The following is a 20,243-nucleotide window of genomic DNA, read 5'->3' as shown; positions in this document are numbered from 1 at the left end:
TTTCTCCACATCTCACCTTGCGTTCTTCAACCCATTCCCTTAAGTATGTTTCCTCTTGTCACTGACACTGCAAAGTTTCTCTGTATTAACTTTATCAAAATCCTTCACAAGAATTGGGACAATAATGAAATCCACAATCAATCAGTCTTCACTAGGTGGTGCAGGCGATGAACTCCAGCACAAGCAAGTTAAAAGAATAACGTTGAACAACCTGCAGTGCAAAGAAGCAACATTCTGCAGCATGCAAAGTGTCAGAAATAGATCAAAATGGATCTCAACCTTCCTGTTCATTTTGGGTCACTGGAAATGACAAAGGGCCTGACATCAGTGTGAAGCAAATCCAGGCTGATGCTTTGGGATTGCGTTTCAAAGACAGGAAGTTTACTGTCATGTGAGGCAATTTCACAACATACAAAATTCATGATATCCCTTGTATTACATACTGAGGTCCAAACTGCTAAATTCAAATGTTGTAAAGCTACGATAAACTCTAGATTTGAACGCACCACTTTCAACATTCACTCCCTTCATCACTAACGTACACCGGTGGGGGAAAGTGACGGCCTTGTGGTATTTATCATTTGACTATTAATCCAGAGACCAAGGTAATGTACGGGGAACCTGGGTCCAAATGCCACCATGGGAGAGTGTGGAATTTGAATTCAACAACAAACCTGGAATTGAGAGTCTAATGATGACCATATAGCCATTATCAATTGTTGAGGGAAAATAAACCATTTCGTTCAGTAATATCCTTTAGGGAAGGAAAGTGCCATTCTTACTGTGTCTGACCTACACATGACTCTAGACCCACAGCAATGTGGTTGACTCTCAACTGGGATGGGCTATAAAAGCTGGTCCAGCTAGCAACATGCATGCCCTACGAATGAGTTTTAAAAAAGGCAGTGTGCATTTACAAGATGCACTGCAGTAACATACTGAGGCTCCCAAATCTATGACAGCACCTCCCAAATCTATGTTCTCTATCATCTTGAAAAGCAGTGTACACCATGGTTGTCCTCCAAGCCACACATCATCCTGATTTGGAATCAAATCATGTTCCTTCACTGTAGCTGGGTCAAACTTGTGGGACTCCCTTCCTAATAGCACCGATACACCTACAGGATTACAACAATACCAACTATCCCACCACTGGCTTTCCAGGGAAATTAACAATGGACAATAAATGCTGGCCTACATCACACAAATCAAAAGTTTTTTAAAAATCTTATTTCTGCATACTTGTAAAGTAATCATAATAAATCTGATTATAAAAATCAAGATAAAGAAGACTTAAGAAATGATAGGGAGAGATGGTCTTTTCAGGCCCGATGTTTCAATTTCAAACTTCCATCTGCAACGACATGACTGGAATTGGGCAGGGAGTTTCACAGGAAGCACAAACACCATGTGCTGAATGGACCCCTGTGCAGTGTCTATTGCTATGTTGGAATGCAGAGAAATTTAGTTTCGTGTCATCAGGAATATCAGTGTAAAGCTGTAATTTCAATAGACCACTAGGTGGCTCCTCATACCGAAATAAAGAGATAAGAACAGTACAGCACAGGAACAGGCTCTTGAGCCCACCAAGACTGCGTCGACACATGATGCCTTTCTAAACTAAAAACTTCCACGTGGTCCGTATAGCAATTATATCTACCTCCTCTGGCAGTGCATTCCAGGCACTTACCACCCCTGCATAAAAAAAAACTTGCCTCTCACATCTCAAAGAACAAAGAAAATTACAGCATAGGAACAGGCTCTTCGACCCTCCAAGCCTGCGCCGATCCAGATCCTGTCGCCTATTTTCCAAGGATCTGTATCCCTCTGCTCCCTGCCCATTCATGTATCTGTCTAGATACATCTTAAATGATGCTATCATGCCCACCTCTACCACCTCCGCTGGCAACACGTTCCAGGTACTCACCACCCTCTGCTTAGAAAACTTTCCACGCATATCTCCCTTAAACTTTCCCCCTCTCACCTTGAAATCGTGACCCCTCGTAATTGAGTCCCCCACTCTGGGAAAAAGCTTCTTGCTATCCACCCTGTCTATACCTCTCATGATTTTGTAGCCCTCAATCAGGTCCCCCCTCAACCTCCGTCCTTCTAATGTAAATAATCCTAATCCACTCATACTCTCTTCATAGCTAGCGCCCTTCATAGCTAGCGCCCTCCATACCAGGCAACATCCTGGTGAACCTCCTCTGCACCCTCTCCAAAGCATCCACATCCTTTTGGTAATGTGGCGACCAGAATTATCCCAAATGTGGTCGAACCAAAGTCCTATACAACTGTAACATGACCTGCCAACTCTTGTACTCAATATGCCGTCTGATGAATGAAAGCATGCCGTATGCCTTCTTGACCACTCCATCGACCTGCGTTGCCACCTTCAAGGTACAATGGACCTGAACACCCAGATCTCTTTGTGCATCAATTTTCCCCAGGGCTTTTCCATTTACCGTATAGTTCACTCTTGAATTGGATCTTCCAAAATGCATCACCTCTCATTTGCCTGGATTGAACTCCATCTGCCATTTCTCCGCCCAACTCTCCAATCTATCTATATTCTGCTGCATTCTCCGACAGTCCCCTTCACTATCTGCTACTCCACCAAACTTAGTATCGTCTGCAAACTTGCTAATCAGAGGATTAGATAGGGTGGACAGTGGGAGCCTTTTTCCTCGGATGGTGATGGCTGGCACGAGGGGACATAGCTTTAAATTGACGGGTGATAGATATAGGACAGATGTCAGAGGTAGGTTCTTTACTCAGAGAGTAGTAAGGGCGTGGAATGCCCTGCCTGCAAAAGTAGTAGACTCGCCAACTTTAAGGGCATTTAAATGGTCATTGGATAAACATATGGATGATAATGGAATAGTTTAGGTTAGATGGGCTTCAGATTGGTTTCACAGGTCGGCGCAACATCAAGGGCCAAAGGGCCTGTACTGCACTGTAATGTTCTATGTTCTATGTTCTAATCAGACCATCTATACCTTCCTCCAGATCATTAATGTATATCACAAACAACAGTGGTCCCAACATGGATCCCTGTGGAACACCACTGGTCACAGTTCTCCATTTTGAGAAACTCCCTTCCACTACAACTCTGTCTCCTGTTGCCCAGCCAGTTCTCTATCCATCTCGCTAGTACACCCTGGACTCCATGCGACTTCACTTTCTCCATCAGCATACCATGGGGAACCTTATCAAATGCCTTACTGAAGTCCATGTATATGACATCCACAGCCCTTCCCTCATCTATCAACTTTGTCACTTCCTCAAAGAATTCTATCAAGTTGGTAAGACATGACCTTCCCTGCACAAAACCATGCTGCCTATCACTAATAAGCCCATTTTCTTCCAAATGTAAATAAATCCTATCCCTCAGTATCTTCTCCAGCAGCTTCCCCACCACTGACGTCAGGCTCACCGGTCTATAATTACCTGGATTATCCTTGCTACCCTTCTTAAACAAGGGGACAACATTAGCAATTCTCCAGTTATCTGGGACCTCACCCGTGCTCAAGGATACTGCAAAGATATCTGTTAAGGCCCCAGCTATTTCCTCTCTTGCTTCCCTCAGTAAACTGGGATAGATCCCATCCGGACCTGGGGACTTGTCCACCCTAATGCCTTTCAGAATACCCAACATCTCCCCCCTCCTTAAAACTTACCACAAGAAGATCAAAAAATACAACATAGGTCAAACGTACATTCCTGTGGCCTTTTGTTCATTCACATGTTGAAACTATTCTTGAATTTTGTTATTGGTACCAATATGAACCATTGCCTCTAGCTGTTTATCTCCTTCCTCCTTACTCATTCCGCAGCCTGACACCACAATACCTTCTGGAACCCCGTGTGTACAGCTGTACAATCATTTTTCTGTTTTCCTTTCGAATCCCTGACCATGGTGGTCTTTCTGACCTTCTTCCTTCCTGCTCTGTGCAGCAGAATTACACTATGGACTGTGGAACATACTAGGCTTGGACTCTCCAGAGGAACCACTGCCCTCAGCAGTATTCTGAATGGAATACCAGGAACAGAACAAGATGCATTCAGAGGACTCTTGCACAAGATATTCTTGTTCGCTGCTCACCCATTCACTCTCTGCCTACCCTCTATGCAAGGTAACCTCCTCGAGAAACGTGCTCAGCCAGTCCAAACTCTTCTCATGGGACAGTATTGCCATCCCTGGCATCAGCCAAGTGAACTTCCAATGCAATCCCTCTATTGGAAGTATATCCTTTCTTAAGCAGGGACAATAAAACTGCACACAATACTCCAGGTGTGGTTGCACCAAGGATCTGTATAATTGCACTAAGACATCCCTACTTCTTAACTCAAATTCTGTTACAATGGAGCCAGAAGTGTCATTGAATGCTCGGCAAATTCCGAAACAAAGAGTGACATTATAGTTCAGTAGATCCAGATCACTTCACTCTCGATCTTAATGACAGTCTTAATGACCATGAGCAGATGAAGGGAAGTCAAGCTATAAGGTGAGAGTTACTCATTTCAATATGAAGACAGCATTTCACACAACGCAAAATTAATGAGCTTCTGTAAAACTGAACTTAATGGTGGTGGGAGGGTGGGATGGGGAGCTCTCTGTTGTCCAGAGGCAGATGATGACTGTGGTTGTTTAAAAAGAAAAATCACTTCAATTCAACATTTCTGCAAGGCTTCCCCAGGAATATATCCTCGACTCAACCATGTTAGTAAGGAGACGAAGCTGTGTAATCAGTGACTATTCAACGATGATAAGGTCAGAAGTGAGGATAAACACTGATAGTTACAATTCCTCTGATGATTAAACAAATATTACCCCCATGCATCAAGACCTGGAGAATAAAAACAGAAGTTCTGAGGAAGGGTTGGACCCAAAACGTTAACACAGATTCCTCTTCACAAATGCTGCCAGACCTGCTGAGCTTTTCCAGCAACTTCTGTTTTTGTTCCTGATTTACAGTATCTGCAGTTCTTTCAGGTTTAAGACCTGGAGAATATTTAGGTCTGTTCAGATAAGTGCCGAATGGTATTTATGGCACAGACGTTAGGCAACGATCATCTCCAACAAGATAAAGCAAGAACCACCTCATGGCACTGCTGTGTTGAACTGTCCATCAGCAGCATCCTGGGAGTTCACCATTGACCAGAAACTTGAAAACGATTCAACAATTGTGTGTTATGCAGGTCCATAAAATGTTATCAACATACATCTGAGACGCATGAATGATTAACTCAAAAAATGTGGAAATATCCATTCAGGTGCAAAGGTGTACTTCTGACACTGAGGGACAATAATGGAGCCCCCCCTCTAAAATATTACCCATGATGTGTCCTCACTGGGAGTAATTCCCACTGTCACTGTACACCAAAAGGGAGACAACATTCCATTCATCAGAAATTGCACTGTTTACAATGAGGAAGAAGAATAATATTTTAAAAGCAGGTCCACGCACAAATATAGAGCAAGACCGTTGTTATTTCTTACACTTCAGCAATCTCTCAATTTATGTTTTTCTTTTACATGTCTTGAGTCTTTTTCATTTTGTTTATTTTGTTACCGTATTTAAACTATCATCACATCCAGCAATGATAAAAATTACTTGCTGCTATCACTTGGTTTCTTTAACTGCATGATAAAGACAGTAGATTATCTGTTACTGCCAATAAGCATATGCATATACTTATACATATGTACCCCTTGACTGTCTCTAACTTGTCACATTGTTTGACCACTTTCAGTTCTTAGATGAGGATAAATTTTCTTCACTGATATACTAGAAAGACTAAAGCCAAACTGTGGCAGGCCCAGATCAATACAGTCCTCCTAAGTCAATGAGTTTAACTCTGATCAGTTCATTGAATCCCTACAGTGCAGAAAGAGGCCTTTCAGCCCAGTGAGTCTGCACCAACCATCCAAAAAGCATCCCACCCAAACCCAGCCTCCTACTCCATCCCTGTAACCCGGCACTTATGATGGCTAATCCACCTAGCCCGGATTCCACGGGCAATTTAGCATGGCCAATCCACCGGACCTACACATCTTTGACTTGTGGGAGGATACTGGAGCACCTGGAGGAAATGCACACAGACATAGGGAGAACATGCAAACTCCACACAGACAGACAGGCACCCAAGGCTGGAAGTGAACCTGGCTCCCTGGCGCTGAGAAGCAGCAGTGCCAACCACTGAGCCACCGTGCCGCCCACAAGTTGGTAGCAGTAAATTTTAAGGGTTGTTCTCTTTTTAAAGTAACGAGCAAACGGGACAGATTAGTCAAGGAGAAAGTGTTCCTGCTTGTAAAAGGATCAAGAATGAGAAGACACAGATTTAATGTGATATGCAAAATATGATGCAAGAAGAAACCTTTTCACACGGTGTGCCTGGAATGCCTCGAAGTGTGGTGGAGGTGGATTCAATTGGGGCATTCAAGAGGGCATTAGATCATTATTCAAATAGAATAAATGAACAGAATGAGCAAAGGGCAGGAGAATGTCATTAAGTCGTGCTGATCACTTGGAGAGACACTGAACACAAGAAGGGCCAAATAGACTACTCCTGTACTGGAACAATTCTGTGCTAAACAGGTTCTGTGGAAATTCAGCTCATAGAAATACAGGACAGTTTGCAGATGCATGAATTAATTCACATGAAGGTCCAGACCCACTGGATACTAAAGATAGGGTGCTTAACTTTGGGAATTTGTGAAGTGAGGGATTGATAGTGAGTGAAAGGGTGCTTTTCTGGTCTTTTATAAAATAATGTTTGATCTGAGAGCGGGAGCCAGTCAGAGCCCAGTGGTATTAATTAAGTGAGATGGTTGCAGATTAGTTGATGAGTTGTTAGAGTTTCTTCTCCCCTAATTAAACCTCGGCAGTACTTTAAACAGGTACACAAATACACATATATAAAATGATGGTATTAAAGTTGCAACTTAGTCAAACTCCTTAATGCAATAACAAATAACTACTGAGTGATATTTCTAAACTTTAAGCTTAACTTATTAAATAAAACATAATAAAGATGGCAAGGCAGGTGTGTGTTATAGCTGTCATATGTGGAGTGGCATGGAATGATCTATGGCAACCACATCCACAGTAAGAGACAGCAACTCAAGGAATTACAGCTCAGGTTTTAACAAACCAGAGTCCAAACTTTAGGCACTGGTTTATCAGGGAGGACAAAAGGTACCTGCACACTTTGTTTCAACAGGCAGTTACACCCTTTAGGCTAGGTGCTTCAGATTTGTTCTGTGGTCTGGGACCAACCATGTGACCACAACTGAGACAGTTATCACAACACAGAAGTTATCAAAGAAGGATCCTCAGTTCGTGCAACTATCCAACAAGTTTGATAATATTTTAGGTTATCTGGATAAGAGCTGGGTCTGCAGTGAAGATGAATAGCTTGACTGTAGTACTGTGTACAGGAAGCCATTCAAGAGTGGGAAGTAAAAAGAAATGTAGTAGTGAACATTATAGTTCGAGGAATAGATAATGTCCTCTGCAGCCAAATGTGGGAGTCCTGAAGGCTGTATTGCCGATCTAGTTCTAATTTTAGGTACATTATCTTCGGTTTGGAAAGGAGCTTAGAATGGGAGGGGAAGGATCCAGTTGTTGTAGTCCACATGATTGAAACAATAAAGGTAGGAATTTCAATTTCAAATGATTTCAATTTTCATATAGATTGTATAAATCAAACTGGCAAAGGTAGCCTCAAGGATAAAAGTTAATTGAATATATTTTGGACAGTTTCTGGGAACAATGCATTCTGGAACCAACCAGACTAATTCAGGTCTGGTAATAGACAAATAACAAGATTCATGACTTCATAGTAAACCATTAAGAATGATCATTGCATATTTCACATTCAGTTTGACAGCAGGAAACTTGTTTCAAAAATGAGTGTCCTGAAATTACATAAATGCAATTAGAAGGATATGAAGATAGATTTGATTTGAAGTGGATTGTGAAAATTAATTAACAATAGAATGTTAGAGAAATAGTTTATCCAATGGAGAAAAGTGATATGTGGAAGTATCATCATGGCTAAATAAGGAAGTTATGCATGGTATCAAATCAAAAGAAAACACATAATACTTTGAACATTAGTGAGATTAGGAAAATTTTGAGAGATGAGCAAAGGACAGGTTAAAAAAAAACTTGAGTATTACTGAAAAATAGTTTGTTAAAGCTTTTCATTTTATATTCATCAGGACAATTCACAAGAATACCAATTTCAAGGAGAAGAAAAATATTTACACTGCATTAGATGAGCGTCTTCACTGGTTAGCAAGTGAACATTGGTTTATAGAGACATTGCCATAGCAAATGAAAAGCTTCCTCCTTCTTTCATTAATCCAGAGCTGTTTCTCACATCCCAACTCTCACTAAATCCTCTCTACTCATCAACTTTCTGTCATCGACTTAAATAGAACACAAACATAGAAACTCGTTCTTTGAGCCTGATGTTCCAATCAATATGATCAATGCTGATGCTTTATCTCAATGCCATATTCCCACTTTCTCTCCTTATCCCAGATGCCTTCAATATCAAAACATTTCTCTCTCTATTTCACGAATGCACAGTGACTTGGCCTCCACAGCTTTTTGTGGGAAATTCCACTATTCTTGGAGAAGAGAAATTTTTCCTCACTGTGACCCCTCTTTCTGGGCTTCCCAAATATCTAAATAATCCCTCTGCATCTAGATTATCCAGCCCTGTTAGAATTTTATAATTTCAATCAGATATTATTTCATCCTTCTATACTCTAGAGAATACAGGCCCAATCTCCCTTCACAGTCTTGGCAACCCCAGTATCAATCGAGTGACCTTGCACTCTACTCCCTTTATGGCAAGTACATCCTTTTTTAGGTACAGGAACCAAAACTGCATGCAATGTTCCAGATGTGGTCTCACCAAGGTCTTATATAACTGCAGTAAAACATCCGTAATTCTGAACTCAAATCCACTTGCAGCAAAATTCAATATATCATTTGCCTTCTCATTTGCTTGCTGCACTTGTCTATTTTCATTGACTGGCGCACAAGGATGTCCAGATCCCTTTGTACTCCACATTTCCCAATAAATCACCATTTAAATAATATTCTGCTTTCCTTTTGTTTTACTGTGAAGTGTATAACTTTACATTTAGCCATGTTTTACTGCATTGCCATGTGCTTTCTCACTCACTCACTCAACTTGTCTAAATTACCTTGAAGCATCCTCCTTAGTACACCACCAGGTTAGAGCCATCATCGAACCCCCAGTCCAGTAATAGCTCATTTTTACGATTCTTAAAATTGTTTTCAAATTTCACCATAACCTTACTGTTCCCTATCTTCTCTGTAATCTCTTCAGGTCTACAAGTTTCAAAAATATCTGTGCGCTTTCTATTTTGGACTATTTATATCCCCAATTTTAATTCCTCCCTTAGTAGCAGCTGACATAGGCCTAGAGCTCTGAAACTTACTCCTTAAATCTTTCCATTTCTCCAGATTTCTTTTCGCCTTTAAGACAAACCTGATATGTTCCAAGGCATCATGCAGTTCACGGTCAAATTTTGATTCGTAATGCTCCTGTGGAATAACTTGGGGAACATTTTCAATATTAGTGGTGCTATATTAATGCAAATCTTTGTTGTCGAGTATAATTTGCATGCATAAGCAGCGGAAAGAACACCCTTCCTGAAATCCATAATCCCTATACCAGACAAGAGTAATCATTAAAATAGTGCTGTGCTTACTCATTAATTTGAATTTGGCAGAGGAATTTGCTAGAACTGCAAGAGGATCAGTTTGGCAGCCAAAGCATTTGTAATGATCTCATCGTGACTTGCTTGTTTATTACTTGCACTGAGAACATGCTGCAACCCGTAGACTTGTAAAAACAAAGAACACGACCTAAAATAAATCCCCTTTACTATCATTTTGATTTCATCATGCGAGTTAGCAGGATGTACTATCACCCTCTGCTACCAGCATCTATGTTAAATCTCAGAACATTCTGAAGTGGTATGAAGTGTTTGAATAATTATGTTAGGTCATTTTCTGTCATAGATCTAGCCATCATTTGAGACATGATGGAGTCTGATCAAAGTGTTTAAGATAACTACAGAAAAGGTCAACATGAAAGTCAATAGTGTGGTTAAGTTCACAGGCTGGCTAGAATTTGGAGTCAGATTGTTTGATGCGGAAGGTTGCGGGTGAGGAGGTAGGTGGGAAGGAGAGGCCACGGTAGATAACCGTCAATATCTAGAAGTTAAAGATGGGAATTAGCAAGTAAACGGCAAATGGAATATAATGTGGGAAAATGCAAAGTTGGTCATTGTCGAAGGGAGAACAGAAGAACAGAATATTACTAAAATAGAGAAAACTGCAGAAAACTGCAACATAAAAGGGACTTGGGGGTACTTGTGCATGAAACACAAAGCTAGGAGACAGGTGTAGCAGGTGATCAGGAATGCTAATGGAAATTGGCTTTTATTTCAAGGGGTTTGGAATATAAGAATAGGGAAGCCTTATTGAAATTATACAAGGCACTGGTGTGACCACATCTGGAGCATGGTGAGCAGTTTTGGTCCCCTTATTTAAGGAGAGATATTATTTCTTTGGAGAAAGTTCAGAGAAGGTTCACTAGGATGATCCCTGGTCTGGAGGGATTGTCTTATGAGCAAAGCTAAACAGATTGGGATTCTGATCACTTTAATCTCTGGGGTTCAGAACAATGGGAGGTGATCTCATTGAAACATTTGGATTCTTAAGAGGTTCACGCGAGTGTCTAGGACCAGAGGGCATAGACTCAGAATTAAGGGGCACCAATTTAAAACTGAGATGAGGAGGAATTTCTTCTTTCAAAGTGTCGATAGTCTTTCGAAATCCTTGTTGCAAACATCTGTGGGAGCAGAGTCCTTTGCATATTTAAAGCTGAGATAAATAGATTCTTGATCATTAAGGGAATCAAGGGTTATGGGGAAATGGCAGGAAAGTGGACACGAAAAGCATTAGATCAGCCATAATCTTATTGAATGGCGAAGCAAGCTCCAAGGGTCAAGTGGCCTACACCTGTTCCTATTTCTTAAAAATGCTATAGTTTTGACTCCAGTGTTCGATCTCAGCATTATCATGATATCTAACTTGGATGCAGCACCCAGCTAGTGCTGAACTATTCATAGGGTAAACATTGAGGTTTTAATTGCTGATGACTGTTGACAGTTAAATCTGCTTAAATTTTGCACTCAAAAGGTGAGCAATTTACACTCAAGTAAAACCTGCCATATCACCACGGCAACTCTCAAATTCTTCAATGCTGGATTAACATTTATTTTTCCAATTAATTAATGGGAAGATAAAAGCTTTGTTTTCAGTCCTCTGCACAACCACACATCTTTCTTCCCAGCCACTTAACAAACAAGCATGGATCCAGCAGAAAGTGAGCTGAGGCAGGGGAAGAGTTAGTTTAGCTTACAGATGTAAGTGATTTTAGTGATAACACAGATATGTGAATGGCAGCTCATTTCATGGTAAAATAGGATACTGAGATTAGAAACAATGAAGTTCAGCTTCAGATAGTTATTACTACTAGATTTGACACCCATAACCTGCAATCCATTCCGAGCTAGTTCCACATTCTACCTTTTGTGAACTTCAGTGTAACGAAAATTCTCTTGCCCATGTCTTAACATAACCAATCAGCCATCACGCATATGATCACTGACTTAAGTTAGCCCTAGATTAAGCAATCCTTCAAAATGGATTTTAAAATCCTCATCCTTGCTTTCAAATCCATCTATGCCCTCACCACCTTATCTCTGTAACCTCGGTCAGCCCAACAAATTGGTTCCACAGTGGTAGCTAAAGCTTCAGCTGCAAAAGTCCCGGGCTTCGCAATACACCTTGTCTAACCACCCCACCTCTATATCTCTTGTCTCTCCTTGAAGACAGCTCTGAAAACTCAGCTTTTTCTCCAAGCTTTTGGCCTTTGTGTTGAGTGTTGAAAGCATCAAGTCTGGTTCGCACTGCTGCCTCACAGCGCCAGGGACCGGGTTCGATTCCACCCTCGGACAACTGTCCGTGTGGAGTTTGCACATTTTCCCCATGTCTGTGTGGGTTTCCTGCGGGTGCTCCAGTTTCCTCCCACAGTCCAAAGATGTGCAGGGTAAGTGGATTGGCCATGCTAAATTGCCCGTAGTGTCCAGGGATTTGTAGATTAGGTGGGTTTATAGGGGAATGGGTTTGGGTGGGATGCTCTGTGGTCAATGTGGACTTGTTGGGCCGAAGGGCCTGTTTCCACACTGTAGGGATTCTATAAATTCTATAACATTTGTATTATAAGTAAAAAAGATTAAGTAAAGTGAATGTCAAGAGTTGAGATAATAATCAGGAAATGGCAAATGAAATGAACAAATATTTGTCTCTGCCTTCAATATAGAAAACCATAAGAAATAGAAACAGGAGTAGTCCCTCTGCCATTTAACAGGATCACAGCTGACCCTGCCCTTTGCCTATAACCCGTGGTTCCCCTCCTGATCAAGCATCCATCCATCTATGTATCTATCTATCTCAGCCTTAAATATACACAAAAACATTGTCCCCACAGCTCTCTGTGACAAGGAATTCAAAAGACTCACAACCCTGAGGGAAGAATTTCCTCATCATCCAAGTCTTAAATTGACACTCCTTAATTCTGAGATTATGCCCTCTGATTCTAGACTCTCTAATGAGGGGAAACATCCTTAGTAACCCTGTTAAGCCCCTTAAGAATCTTATACATTTCAATGAGTTTCAATGAATTTCAACCACTTAGTCTTAGTCTTCTAAATTTCAATGAGTAGAGTTCAAATTTGTTCAGTCTTTGCTCATAAGACTGGGGATCATCCTAGTGAAGCTTCTCTGAACTCCTTCCAATGAAATAATATCTTTCCTTCAATAACGTGACCAAAACTGTTCACACTACTTCAGACATGGCCTCGGCACCTTGTGCAGCTGCAGGAAGACTTCCCTACTCTTATACTCCAATCCACTTGAAATAAGGGCCAACATTCCATTAGCGTTCCTCATTACCTGCTGATTGGAGATTATGTACCAGTATGGATTAATAATTGCCTAATGGGCAGAAAACAGGAGAAATGAATGAGTCATTCTGTATTAGCAGGCTGTGACTAGTGGATTGCCGTAAGGAACAGTATTTGGGCTCGAGCGGTTAATAACTTATGTTAATTAGTTGGAGATGTGGATCAAATGAGATATTTCCAAATTTGAGAATGTTTTTGTGAGGAAGATATGACGTGGCTTCAGGAGGTTTTGGATAAACTTAGTCAATGGGCAAGAACATCGCAGCTATAAAATAATGTGGAAAAAAGTGAGTTATTAATTTGGTTGGATAAACAGACATGTAGAGTATTTTGCAACTGGGAAGAGTTTTGTAAGAGTAAATGTACAAAATGACTTAGCCTTCAGTGAGTGACATTTTGACGAGAACAACTAACATTCAGGTCCATCAAACTATTAGGACAATGATGGAATGTTCGCCTTTATCACAAGAAGAATTGAGTACAGGATACTGAAGTCTTGTTTCAATTGTATGGGAGCATGGTTAGACCACACCTGGAATACTGTATGCTGTTTTGGTTTCCTTGTATCATTGCCATTGAGGGCGTGCAAAGGTTCTCCAGACTTGTTCGCAGGAAGGCAGTACTGCTGTGTGGAGAGAGTATAGGCAATTTGGGCTTGTATTCTCTGGCATTTTAAAGAATGCAGGGTGATCTAACTCAAACTTACAAAATAGTAAGAGGGGTATACAAGGAAGATGCAGGTAAGATGTTTTCTCTCTGATTGGAGAGTCTAGAACCAGAGGACACAATGTAAAAAATAATGGTATGCCAACTAGGACTAAAATGTGGATAAACTATATTACTCAGAGGGTTGTGAACCTTTGGAATTCTCCACTACTGACGTCAGTTGAAGCTCAGTCATTGAGTATGTTTAAGGTAGATATTGATAGATTTCAGATCATCAATGACATAATGGGTTATTGGGATGGTGATGCGATTTGATATATTGTTGTCACGTACTGAGATCCAGCGAAAAGTGTTGTTTTACGTGTCTACAGGCAGATTGTACCATACAAGGTGCATCAGGGTAGCAGAACAGAGTGCAGAATACAGTGCTGCAGCCACAGACAAGGTGCAGAGAGAGAGAGAGGTCAATATTTACATTTGAGAAGTTCATTCAAAAGTCTGATAATAGTGGGGGAGAATCTGTTCTTGAATTTGTTCATATGTGAATTCAAAGTTTTATATTTTCTGCCCAAGAAAACAAGGTGGAAGATGGTACAACAGGGTGAATAAAAGCTGTTAAAAGTTTTCAATCAGCCATGATCATATCTAATAGCAGGGCAGGCTCAATGGGCTGAATGACCTACTCCTATTCCTAAGCTCTATATCCCATCCCAAATCAACCCTCTCATTCCCAATGTCAGGCCCTTCAATTGGGCACTTGCGAATCTGAGAACAGGGTTTGATGGGCGATCTTTAAAAAGCAGGGGAGACAGGTGCAGGTGCTGTGAAATTCCTCAGCCACCATTGGTTTCTGGTGGGCTCAGAGTCTATTTGCATCAAGTGGTTCATTAATGAGTCTAATGGGAATCCTCCTGCCCTTGGGTGAGATTCCCCAACGTAAGTCATAACAATTTTCCTAATGCTAGGAATCTGATGTGGGTTCTCCTGCCTGATTCCCCTGGTCCTACATCCCACTCTGCCATTATGCATTCAACTAATTTCCACCCATTGTGTCCCACTGTAGGAAACTTGGTCTCCTTTGGTGCCTTCACTTTTCATTTCTTTCAATTAGAATTTTTTCGAAAATCTCAAGCTGCAGATTACTTAATTACTGTTTGTCAGCTTACCTCATGTTATGTTTTACTCATTTCAATCATGGTGGCTTCCTGTACAATTAGTTTTGGTTGTTCACTTAGTTCTCTCAATAACGTACTACTTTAATAGGGCCAACAGATTATATGATGGCAATGCTGGAAGTTGATATGAGGTTAAACAAGATAGTCAAACAAATACTGCTGGCAGCTTTGTGTTCACCAGACTTCACGCTCATCCTTTTCTTAAAGTTACCATATTTTTACTCCAGTCAGCAACTCACCGGTAAGTGGTTAAGAGGTACATCAACTTGGCCCAGGAAATCATCTCTTGTCTGTGAAAACAAGACCATAACAGCTTTCTTAGTATTTTTATTATGTAATTTTGAAATGTCACTAAAAATCAGAAATTTAATCCAACAGAATTTATTTTTAAAACTAATCACTTAATCAAAAATTCAAATAGGAAATAATTTGGCAAAGAGCAACAAAGAATCGGACAGGAGATAAAATTATATTTATGTCACAGTGAACACAGTCTCCACACAGCGACATAAAAGGCCAGTAAATATGCACTGCAATGAACTCAATGTCCAATGGCTGGTATTGTGATAGATTGAAGGTTGTTTTCCAGTTCTACGTTTCTATCATGGAGTCTAGAAAACTCCAAATGAAAGACTAAGTATCAGGAGAACAAATTAGATTTTTTTTTATTTTCAGTTCCCCTTGGTTAGGTATTTACCATAGTTGCATGCTCCTTTAAAGACTGTGATTCAAAGTACGACAGTTCACAAGTTATGATAACTTGACAGTTTGAACAATGGTGATTGTCAATTGCTCAAGCCTATTCCAAATTGCTTTGCTTACAGCACTTTGAATGCTTTAAAGTTTGGAAATTCAAATAATATCAATATTAAACTACATTTAGTCACAAATGCCATCCTGCTGTTTCAGACTACTGCACTTCCTTGTGCTGCACTATGTAGGTCTCAGCACACAAGTTATGGATATAGGCCAGTTCAGCAGCAATTAGACACTGGCACAAAACGGGGACACTCAAGAACCTGTGCTGTGATTTTCACGAGAAAGCTGGTGGAGGCAGGAACTGCTGGTCCTTAAAGTTGGGGATCAAGCACTTATGGTAATAAAGGTAAATCTGAATCTAAAATAACTAACGATATGTAGATTCTGGATGAAGGCAGCTTGCTGGATCTTTCTAACCTCTGGAACCTATGTTCATCTATCCACAGGACTGTGATGGAATGGGACAATATATCTACGGTACAGATAATACCAACCAAAGGACTGAGCTTCAGTAATTTACAATCTGAACCGTAAAATACTAATTATCTGAAGTACACAAGATACAAAATCAACATTTGCTGCATCACAAGCTTATTCTCAAAAGAACCAATCAACGTTTGCTGCATCACAATCTAACTCTAAAAAGAGGATAATGGCTGTTTTGCCATTAAGCTGTTCAGCACATTTAATTTTTCAATTTCTAAAACAAAGCAATATCTTGCTAAAATGCCAGCTAATGCTAACAAACTATATTTCCACTTTCCCTTATTTCCAGATTTCTTCTTTCTGAGCTGAAAAGACTGTTTCAAACACTTACAATTATAAACCAGACTTTGGATGGATATTGTTTACATAGACCACAATGTATCCTTTGTTTCTTAGGAGCCAATTTTTTAAAAATTATATCCTACTGCTTTAGTTGTGCAGCACTCTACTGAATTTATTAATGGTTCATTTGACAACTGTAGAGCACAAAGTGTCTAACCTTTTTACCAGTTTCAACTTTTACTATTTCCACTCCATTGATGGAGTGAATTTTCATTTCTTTTCTTCCTTTCTGCAGCACTTTACACAATTTCTCTTCACTAAACTTCATCTGCCATTATACTGCCAACACATATTTTCTCCAACTTATTCTGTAATTTTTTTAGCATTGCTCGTCTTTGGTACTATCTGCAAACTGTAAAATAGATTTCTAAATCAAGGTTAATTATAAAAGCTGTAAACAATACTAATTCCACAAACAAATTATGTTCTTTATTCCTACCAAATCGAAATAATTCTGAATAGATATCCAATCATTTCCATGCATCAATAGTTTTCTGTCCATATGCAGCATTTATTTTATTATTCACATATGACAGAGTGGGTGAGTTACCACTTACTACAAGTATATTTGCCTAAAATTTCACCATTTGTTGTGGCATCACATTGTAAGAATCCTAAAGCCTTTGAACAGAAGCAGCATGAGATTATCCAAGAAAACTGCAGCCAAGTTTGCAATCCAATTTACAGATTACAGCAATAACAGCTGTAGCAGGTTATTTCAATATTATCATTTCTAATCCTTTTAAATGCGAATGCAAAAAATTAGTTGAACAAAACCAAACAAAAATACGAAAATCCACTCCAACATGACTTTATTTTCCATCTCTAGCCAAATAGACAGAAGAGAAACGGTCATTTTACAAGCAGGTATTGTGTGTCATTATGCCATGATCTTATTGAATGGCAAAGCAGCATCAATGGACTGATTAGTCTCCTCCTGCTTCAATTTCTCATGATGTCATATTGTAAAAGTACTATTTAAAGACTAATAGATCCTCAGTGAAAGGAAGCTCAAAAGTCAGCTCATGCCTCACTCTGTGGGGAACACCAAGTCCAAAGATGATATTTTAAGAATTCTGAGATTGTTCAAAAAGTAGTAGCAAAATGCTTGCAAAAGCATAATTCAAGCAACTTCTCACACATATCGCACATCACAACTTGCATGGCTCTTAATCAAAATGGCTTTAGATGTCAGCTGGTGTTGGTTTAATAGTTAACCAGGAGTTAAATCAGGTCTTAATCCTATAACTTTGCTTGGGTGATGATGGAGCTCAAGTCAGTTGGAACTCAGTTTGAAGTTGTGAATGTCTTCACCCATTGGAAGTTTCAACTTTATGGGCAATTCCCATGCAGTCAGCTGCATCAGATCTGCCGTGTGCTCCCGACTGTGCAAAAAACATGGTCTTTATTTTTTTGCTCATCAAAACTGTGGACTGAAATGAGAAAGAATTGTTTTATATTCCAGGGATTTACAAGGATGGCTGCATGTTTTGAAAGCAATGACTTTGTGATCTATTGTAAAACCTTGTCTGCATGGGTATGGATTCCAGAAATATGCAGATGAACTGGAGACGAGGGGTTGTTTATGAGTGAAGAACATTGATTTATACCTGGAACCAGCTATCAATGACAAAGATCCTATGCCTGGCAATAACTATGATCAGATGTCAGTTAAATGAACAACTTGGGCTGTGATTAAGCAAATAGAGACACCAGATTTTCAGCAGCCAAAAACTCATTATTTCAGTTCTCTGCAGTAAGCCACTTTAAATCGAAAGAAACCAACTTATCTTTCCTTCAGTAGTTAATGCAAGCTGTGTTTGTGAATACGACAAGTCAGAGATCTTTCAAACATGAATTAGCCACCCTGTGCCTTTTACAAACCAGTGGAAGCATTTGCAAAGAGAAAGGTCAAGTAGAAACCTCTGGATCAGGAAAAAACCCAACAAATTTTGTGAACAGAGACGATGTAATTGTTTTTCCAGTCATCCCCTGCCCACGTGTACTTTTGTTCCTGTTAATGCCCATCTGTGTATCAGTGTGTTCATAAGGGGTTTAAGAGTTTTAATTTCTAGAGGTAATTAAGTTAACTTGATTGTTTACCTGTAGCTAGAATCTAATGACCTGTAAAGTATTATTGATTATTGTAAAGTACAGAAACCGCGCCCATATTTAACCTGGGTCAGATTATCAGGTAGATCGGAGTTTTGCCTACTTATTCTAAAAAAAAACGTTATAATGACTATGGGTATAGCAGGGCTTAATTTCCAATGTGGCAATGCAGTGAGTTGTAGCATGATGTACAACTCTTGTCTACGCTGTTGGGTGATCATAAATCATGTTGCTTAAGTCAACCCGCTGTGTGAGACGATTTCTTTTCTCTGATCCCAACAAGAATTCTTTTTCCCCCCCCTCCATAAACCCAGCTTGCAAGTCAACCCCCATAATTGGGGTGTTTTTCTTTGAGGCTACAAATGTTGACTCTATTAGAACCCTTACTGATTTTTCTTTGTTTTTACTTTATTCTTTTATCAGTTTTGGTTTAGAGCTATGAGCCAGGAACTGTGAGCTAAAGATAAATTTTGGACTGTAGGTTTCGGTTTCTGTTTCTGACAGTTTCTGTTAAAAGGAAAACAGACCAAAGAAGCTGCTGTTCATTTGTGAGGCCAGGCCTAGAAGAGAAGTTGGTTTCTAATCTAGAGGTTCAGTAGACTCTTCGCTACTGGGGCAGAGTATTACCTATAAATAAAGAGTAGAATTTGGCTATTAATGAGGTCAGTACCTGGGAATTGGTTCCAACAAGTCTGGAAAAGACCTTAGGCTCAAACAGGGAGCAGAGGTTAATTAAATGGTAAATTAGACATTGTGCAGATGGTCAGTCTTGCAGGGGGTGGTCAGAGGTTGAAAAGGGTTTTGGACATGTATTTTCTGTGGAAAGCAATCCGGGTGTTGATACTACAACATGTAAATTTGAAAGGTCCCTTACTAACCATCCACAAGCAGCTCTTGAAAGTTCAGAGAATAGATAACGACATTATAATTACTGCTGCCTTTATCTGAGTGAACTGAAAAGGTGACACTGATTGACATTTTCAAAAACAAAATAAAATCAACCAAGAAACAATCATCTACACCAGTGAAACAACACGTTGTGAAAACCTCAAATTATCTGGCCAGTTTGTTTTTTTTTTATTTATCACAATTGTATTGTTTGTCTATCTGCCTTTTGTACTAGTGGGGTTGAAAACAAAGCTTTTTGGGTTTATAGCATAGACTAATTAGATTAATTTATTGTTTGACTTTGTGCTGCTAAAGTTATTGCATTGTTAATAAATTGCTAAGTCTCTTGTTTAGGCTACAAACCAATGCCGAGGATTGATTATTCACAAAGTTTGGCATTGATTAAAAGAAGTCTGGTTAGGAAGCATTGGGGCTAATTTTGAGGGTGTTTGAAGGTTTTAATTTTACTCTGTTGTGAATACAGAAGTGGAAAGGCTGAATTGGCTCAGCTCTCAGTTGTCATGACAACTCTCACACCAACCTCCGGTGACTCAGCACTAGCCAAAATGGTGTGCCAATAACAGAAAGTGGCAATTCTATCTCATAAGAAAAAAAGTTAAACTCATCCAAAATCATGACATAACAAGGTGTAGAGCTGGATGAACACAGCAGGCCAAGCAGCATCAGAGGAAGGGTCTAGGCCCGAAACGTCAGCCTTCCTGCTCCTC

The 20,243-nt window shown here is 39.9% G+C and overlaps 1 protein-coding gene across 9 annotated transcripts in view; it reads right to left on the bottom strand.

Moving 5' to 3' along the window:
* The window catches only part of LOC109931223 (NEDD4 like E3 ubiquitin protein ligase), a 210,293-nt gene that overhangs the window by 94,271 nt on the left and 95,779 nt on the right, over positions 1–20,243 (bottom strand). For all 9 annotated transcript variants that reach the window (XM_020530552.2, XM_048595938.1, XM_048595901.1 and 6 more), the window contains exon 2: positions 15,168–15,218. In XM_020530552.2, coding sequence (XP_020386141.2) covers positions 15,168–15,218 — 51 coding nt within the window. The remainder of the gene's footprint in view (positions 1–15,167; positions 15,219–20,243) is intronic.

The sequence above is a fragment of the Rhincodon typus genome, chromosome 1 (assembly GCF_021869965.1).
Source record: "Rhincodon typus isolate 14 chromosome 1, sRhiTyp1.1, whole genome shotgun sequence".
NCBI lineage: Eukaryota > Metazoa > Chordata > Chondrichthyes > Orectolobiformes > Rhincodontidae > Rhincodon > Rhincodon typus.
Note: the sequence above shows the minus strand (reverse complement) of the source record. Positions and strands in the feature narration are given on the sequence as shown.